Source organism: Setaria viridis, chromosome 1 (assembly GCF_005286985.2).
Source record: "Setaria viridis chromosome 1, Setaria_viridis_v4.0, whole genome shotgun sequence".
Taxonomy (NCBI): Eukaryota; Viridiplantae; Streptophyta; class Magnoliopsida; order Poales; family Poaceae; genus Setaria; species Setaria viridis.
In genome coordinates, this window is record NC_048263.2 from 40309262 (window position 1) to 40317181 (window position 7920).

At 46.8% G+C, this 7920-nt stretch overlaps 1 protein-coding gene across 1 annotated transcript; it reads left to right on the forward strand.

Annotated features, from left to right (window-relative positions):
- The first annotated feature begins 5243 nt into the window (after nucleotides 1–5243).
- Nucleotides 5244–6695, forward strand: LOC117838170 (protein G1-like6). Its single transcript, XM_034718124.2, has 2 exons — nucleotides 5244–5589; nucleotides 5728–6695. Exon 2 carries the CDS (start codon nucleotides 5741–5743, stop codon nucleotides 6494–6496), a length of 756 nt encoding a protein of 251 aa, XP_034574015.1. The 5' UTR covers nucleotides 5244–5589; nucleotides 5728–5740; the 3' UTR covers nucleotides 6497–6695.
- Nucleotides 6696–7920: the final 1225 nt, after the last annotated feature.

Genomic DNA, 7920 nt, shown 5'->3' on the forward strand with positions numbered 1-7920 from the left:
TACGTACTGCACGGTCGAAGCCCAGCTGATGATCAACAGTATGTTTACGTACGCAACGCCACCATACCTTATCTTTGTAGCACACACATAAGCCCCACGGCTAGGCACTTACACACTTGCTGAGACTTGAGACCACACACACAGGAACGCGTGGTACGTACGTAGTATAGCAGTTGTACTATTCAGATGGGATTTTACTATATATATAAGTATGTTGTTCTTACATAAAACATATATAAAAAAATGGGGCATCTACAATATGCCATGTATAGCTCTCTAGCAGGGACCAGGATTCGATCTCCCAAGCAACTGGCCTGGTCACTACTATTTGACTTCTGAACTACCAGAAAGATACCCATCATGGATGCATGTGTTCCTTTCCTAGCTAGATAGCTAATATATGTGGCTAGATTCGTAGCTAGATTTCAGGTAATCGTGGCATATGTACTGTGTCTATAGTATAGTTAGCTAGCTAGCTTGCACCAGTGTGGAGCAGTTCAGCAAGTACATATCTATGCATAAATTGTAAAAAAAAAAGTGCGTATTTCAGTGGTAAGCAATCGTACCTCATCGACAGCGACACGTTTGCGGTGACTTCGTCATCAGTCTCAAGATTTGTGGGCATAATCTCTCGGAGATCCTCAGAAGGATAGAGTTGTGCATTTATAGGAATGAACGTGCATGCGTATATATATTTAAGCACGTATGGGTACTATATTTTGGAAAAAAAAATGCATATATATGATGGTGCGGCATATATGTACGTATGGACCTAACTTGCTGCAGCGCAGGCGGATTGAAAAGAAAGAAAGGGAGCCAAGGCTTGGAACTAACGACGTTGCCGTTGCCCATCATGCATGCATCCTCATCTAAGCTTATTTTGCTCTCTCTCTCTCTCTCTCTCTCTCTCTCTCTCTCTCTCTCTCTCTCTCTCTCATGGAGCTAGCTACATGCATGATAGCGAGATGTCGATCCTGGGCTGGATTGGCAGCAGGCCGGAGCTTTTTGACCGATTAGGATGTGTCGTGGACGTGCTATATCATCCGAGCATCTCGCAGGGGCCCGCGCCGCAACAGTATTCCTGATCGCTACTACCTCCATCCCTCCCCTCCTCCCACGCACGTTCGAGATAGCGAATAATATCACCGATCCATCTCAGTATCTCACCTCACCCCGGCCATCTCTCCAAATGAAAAGCCCAACTAGCTAGCGCTAAAGGGAAATAAAACTGATCTAAAAAAAAAGAGGAAATAAAACTGCTGCTTCGTTTCACTTGCCATTATTTTCCTTCCGGTCATATCTATAGTTATTAGGACCGTGACACCATGAAAATGACCTTGCTTAATTGATATGCATACTCCATTAAGCAACCATTCATACCTACAATTTTACTTCACTTTTCCACATTTATGTTTATCCCCCTTTGCTTCAAAAGGTGAATGAAAAATGTATCCATATATATATACACACACATAGACGTTCATTCTTAATTCACAAACTGTCCCCAACTCAAATACGAACCTCGCTCGATAACTACTCGACATTGTTGCCTTGTCATAGTCTTCAAGGTAGGGAGATTCTGACCACTATTTTTATTTTAACATATTTATAATATCTAAATAAATTTATATGATATCCAAATAAACTTATAGGATGACAATAGTATATTTCAAGAAATAAAATCCAAACCTTTGATTTTGTGTTTTCAAATTAAATACTTGGAAATCATTGGCAGTTAGAGTTTTAAGAGTTTGACCAAATAAATCTTCCTCAAAGCACTATGCAAGTATTTCGCTGAGATATATGATGTGTACCTCAATGAGGACGGATCATATAATCTGTTTGATCATAGGACCAATCCATGCTACCTAACGCGACCCATATGTTGCGCGCCCATCCAACAAGAGAGGAAAAAACATGGCAATGAACTATATGTTTGTTCTTATATAGCTATGTTAATCAATCGAATAGTGTGCAAGATTTCTGATCCTTCCATGCAGTTGTTTATTTGTGAATGGTCAAGGATAATTTCCCTCCATCGGTATTTAATTCCTGGTATAATTCAGATAATCCTGGTGGTAAAAAAAAATCTTATTGGGTACCAGTAGGTCGCTTAATTAATCATTATATGCTCTGCTGGAAAAATCCATTTAGTCTTCCACGCCACTGCAGGTATATCATTGCGTGCATGTAGTAATATATCTTAGGATTTGTATTTAGGTGTTTGAATTAGCTGGTGAGTTGCAGTACGTACGAGTGAGCAGCAGATGTGTGCAGGAAAGAGAAATTAGGGTTCGGCCGGTGCAGAGAGAGGCCAGATCTAGGATCTAATAGTATTCGCTCATAGGCTGCGTGGGCAAGTACTAGTGTACACTGTACCCTATGCCGTGTCGATTCAGAAAAGCAGTATTTACCACATGCAACTAACTTTCACTTGTCACTGTCCTTCTCTCTCCTCCGCTCCAAACGACTTTCAGACTCCTCTCTCTCTCGCCATTTTTCACTTCTTTATATATGCACATGAATTTTTAAAAAATGCATGGACGTGCTGTTAACAGAAATAACCTAGCAAAGCATAATTGACATGATAATAGTGTATGATCTGTCATTCATGTGGCTTTAGCCTTATCTCAACCGCGTAGCGTACTAAACATGTTTAGAACTTGATCATGGGGTATTAGTACGTAACTAAAACCACCGCTACCGGAGGCAACAACTACCTGTTGAGTGTTGTGGCTACGTAAAGTTTGGTCTTTGAAAAGAAAGCATACTTTTTCTCTCTGCAGGTTATATATTCAGTTATTCATTGGCTTCCTGCATGAACTATTCTACAAAAGCCAATCTCATAGCTAGGGTTTGTTTCGTAGCGGCATCTTAACGACACGGGTGGCTAATGAATTTTTTTCCCCCCGGAGCAGCACGTGGGTGGCAATCTAGCCTCTGCTTCGGTTGTCATTAAATGTTTAAGGGTGTGTGTATCTTTGTTATGCAAAGACTATGAGTGTTTCAAGAACTTTGTATCAACTCTCTGCTTTGTTTCTCCGTCCAGGCATATAGGATCGAACTTATATTATATCTAAAATATGAACAACTAATTAACTTTCCCTAAAAATCATATATTTGATATATAAACGAGAGATAATCCAAAGGAAACTACAGATCGACACATAAGAATATTTACATTTTTTCAAACTAATGATTTAATATATATTTGCATTATTAGAGGATCCAGGTGGGGCTGTGGAATCTTGACTAGTCTATGTCTACAACAAAACTACAAGTATGGACATCAGACACCATACGTGTACATACCAGGGATGCACAAATATAATATCTGTGAATGCACCATGTACCATATTTCATGTCGTCTACAGTAGTAACATAAGCAACCTGTTCCCTTTATGCATTTTTCCTATCGTCAGTGCCCGTGCAACACTGATGGAAGAACCATCCCATCACCACTGCAACGATAGAATTGAAAAGTAGCAAAAAAATCGGCAAGAAAATCAAAAGAAACAAGAGGCCATCACTCCAGATTATCCTGCATGCAGTCATGTCACTCAGCTGCAGATTGGAGGCATGGAAGGAATTGCACCTGTACCCTCTAAAAACAAATCCGCTCTCGCAGATCTTTTTTTTTTCTGGAAAAAACTTTCTAGTAACACTGTTGATGACTAACCGGCCTTATGTAGAGGCTCCCCGGCCGAATCTCAGAAATGGAATAGACTAGACAGCAAATTTTTTATTTGAATTATGCTCAAACTTGATATATCAATAAATGCTACAAAAAAATTGTGGGTTGAACAGAATTCTTACAGAGAGCTAATAATAAGCTTGTAATGGAAGATGACAATATAAACCCCACTACTTTATTTGCATAAAAATATAGCTGGGTCGATAAACCACTACGTTAGATATTTTAGAGCAAGATCATGAACGTAACTGTACTATTATTTTATAAAAACACTTACTAATTTTGCATATGACAGCTTTTTTAGAACACCGTAGTATGTTGCTCATATGCTTGCTCGCTGACCCCTATGAATATGCATCATATGCTATGAACAAATACACAGGAGACTGGACGACCAACAAAATATTGGGATTAACCAGGTCATCAAGGGCTCCTAGCTCACTGCCGAGGAGAATGGATAGGGTTACAGACATGCATCTCCTACTTCACTACTGAAATACTGAGCATTGGTCCTAACCCTTAGTACCGGTTGTTTTTTGACCCGGTACTATTGTGAGCATTAGTACCGGGTCTAACGGCTAGTTCCCTAGGAACCCCCTTGTGACCCGTTTTAGTACTGGTTGGGAGCTCCAACCGGTACACTCATTAGTAATGTGCTTGAGAGCTTTTAGTACTAATGTGCTTGAAGGCTTTTAGTACCGGGTGGAGGCTCCACCCGGTACTGACCCAGTCCCAGCACCCACCCCCGCGTGCCGTCCTTCTCTCTCCTCTTCCTCTCTTGCCGCCGCCCCTCCTCTGGACCCCTTCCTTTCCTGCCGCCGCCCCCTCCCTCTCCCGTCGCCGGCCTTCTCCCTCCCTCACTCCTCTCCTACCGATCCTCCCTCTCTCACTCACAGCCCCTAGCTACCACCCTCCGCCCCTTTGCTGCCCCTCCCCTTCCCCCTCCGCTCGCCTCTCACTGCCAGTGGAGAGCAGCGGCGGGGCGAGGTGCGACGGCAGCGACGGAGGGCTCGGGCTACGGGCTGCAGCTGCGACAGCGGGCGCGGATGGCGGACGCCGGGCTCGGCTTCGATGGGTGGCGCGGCGTGGCCTCAGCTTCCTCTTCCCCGGTACGCCTCCCTCCCCCTCTCTCTCTTTCTCTCTCCCTCCCTCCCTCCCCATGGTGGGGTGCGGCCGGCCGGATCCGGCGAGTCAGCGCGCGGATGGGGCGTGCGGCGGCTGTGTAGCGCAATTTTTTTTATTTTTTAATAGGCCTCAAGTACCGTTATTTGACCTGGTAATAAAGGCCTCCTCTTTAGTATGGAAGTAGCAATACCAGTTGCGCAACCGGTACTAAAGTGGGGTTAGAAACCGATACTGAAGGCGCTATCGCAGCCGTGCATATTAGATGTTAGGAAAATCCCAAGAAATAATAAAACGAAGGAAAAACTAGCTAGGGCCCTCTCGTTTTTATTTGCTTTCCAATCCCTCTCACTCTTATTCTCTTGTCTAGCTAGCTATACCCTACTACACCTGTTATCTCCCCCCTCGATGCCTGCCTGCCTGCCTAACCAAAAGGCTAAAAACCTATCCCCTCCATCCCCCCCTCGCTCACCCCCACCCTCCCATCCAGCAGCACAGCACTGCCACCATCAACTGTTCATCCACCTCCACCCAGAGCTTCATGCTGACTCCCAAGGATGACTTGACCACCTGAGCTGCTGCGCGAGCGTCAGAGCATAGCATCATTTCTTGGTATCGTCGGATGGATGGGTGACTGCTGGATCACTCGCAGGCCAGGAGCTGGATCAGAAGAGTACTAGCAGATAGCTAACCACTGCCAAGATCCCACCGCACGCTTGCATCTCTGAGCTTAGACGCTGCAGAGAATACTAGATCGGCCGCTGCACATTCCGGTACGCATCGATCTCTCTTCATTAGATCTCCTCGGCTTCCTCTCCCCTCCTCCTCCTGTCTTGACCTAGCCATTTCAGAGCTCGCATCGGAGCAAGAAATGATGCTTCTTCTTTGTTGTGTTGCATTGCTGATGACAGCCCAGCGGCCGGGATGGATCACCACCATCACCACCACCACCACCACCATCACATGATCCCGGGACAGGAGCCGTCGGCAGGCGACGGCGCCGCCGGCCAGGACAACTTCTTCCTCGGCCCCGCCGCGGCCGTCATCTTCTCCGGAGGCGCCGGGGCGTCAGGGGCCGGGTCGTCGTCGTCCGGCGCGGCGGCGCTCGGATCCTCGGTGGGGGGAGGAGGCGGGCCGTCGCCGTCGAGCTCGTCGCCTTCGCTGAGCCGGTACGAGTCCCAGAAGCGGCGGGACTGGAACACGTTCGGGCAGTACCTGCGCAACCACCGGCCGCCGCTGTCGCTGTCGCGGTGCAGCGGCGCGCACGTACTGGAGTTCCTCAAGTACATGGACCAGTTCGGCAAGACCAAGGTGCACACGCCGGTGTGCCCCTTCTACGGGCACCCCAACCCGCCGGCGCCGTGCCCGTGCCCGCTTCGCCAGGCCTGGGGCTCCCTCGACGCGCTCATCGGCCGCCTGCGCGCCGCCTACGAGGAGAACGGTGGCACGCCGGAGATGAACCCCTTCGGCGCGCGCGCCGTGCGCCTCTACCTGCGCGAGGTGCGCGAGACGCAGGCCCGGGCCAGAGGGATCAGCTACGAGAAGAAGAAGCGCAAGAAGCCCTCGTCGGCGTCGGCCGCGGCGGCGGGGCCGTCGTCCGAGGGGAGCCCGCCCCCGGGGCCGTCCGGCGGCGGCGGAGGGCCCGACACGTCGGCGTCGCCGCAGTTCATCATGCCGTGAGTGTTTTTGTCCTAGCTTGCTAGGTGATCTATCGCCATCTACTACATCCATTGATCCATCTGATGAGCTAGCCAGCAGCGCGGCTTGGAATGCCCATGCTGGTAGAACAACAAGGCCTGGCCATTGTTCCTTGCCTCTTCTTCTTCAGTGGCTACCTTCTTGCATTTTGCAAAAGATTTCTCCCCTTTTCTTTTGGCCATTTGAATCGCCGCGTGAGTACTGGTTTAATCGTCGCTGTTTTATTCAGCTTCCCATCAATTGGTAGGTGTTTATGCTTTATTTGGTTTATTTTGCTCCTCCGGAGGGATGCAAGATTGGGAGAACAGTTTGAGATTCCCTTCCCTAGCTAGTAGCAGCTGTTGTGCTAGCTGCATGCATGGCATGGTGTGGCAGAAGTTTAGTTTGCATCAACAACAGTGGCACAATAAGCTGTAGCTGCATAACGCTGCTGATGGCTAGTAGGAACTTTGCAGAATTTGTTCTTGTATGTAGCTTGCAAGAAAGTAGTTTGGTTCTGGTGCAGAAGCCAGCAGCCAAAAACCAGCTTGCATTGCTGCTATTCATCACATTGGCAGCTGAACAGAAATGCAATGCTCCATTATCCATTCATGGACGGCTGATGTGGTGTGGTTCATATTTCCTTTCTTAGGAGAGCAAAAGGGCAATGCAAGAGGAGAGGGGGAGTGCTACGTACCTGATTTGAAACATATATGGTCTCCTTTAATTTGTGTCTCTAGATCTGGAACACATGGCAATCCATATGTGCCAAAAATTCCTGGACAATTATTATATCTTGTAACTTCAAACAGATATATTTTATTCTTCAATTGAGCTTGCAATTGCATGTTTAATTCCCTTCGTGATTGGCATGCATTGTTGCAAATATTGCTTGGTGGTCTAAAAAAGTCCCTTCTTGCTATTAATAATTTGCTTTGCATGGGCATTGTGGTGGTAGTGCTTTTGAACCGTAGTGCATAGATGCCGGCTACTAGTTTCACCCTTAAAATTGCAATGGCCAAAAGGGCAGCCCACAAGAAACAAAGAAGGCAAGCAAAAGAAGCAAGAAAGGGGGAACCTTTCGAGAAAGAGGAAGAGATAGAAGACACGCAGGAACTGAAAACGTATTGGGGTTTCAGTTGGGGGTGTGTACAACCGGGCATGCAGCACCTGTTTTAGCCCATGCTTTGATGCTTCTGGCTGCCTTTCCTTATTCAAGTTAGAATTACTGGATCTGGCTTGATTTGCCTTCACTCCTTGTCTCTTCCTCTGCTGGGATTATATGTAGTATACATAGAACAGACAGCCTTGTCGACAATATTTAATTTTTTATCCAGATTTTAAGCATGCACACAATTGGGGGAAACTAAATATCACATATATATGCATAATGCATGTTCTACGTGGTTAAAATGAGTTGGGAATTG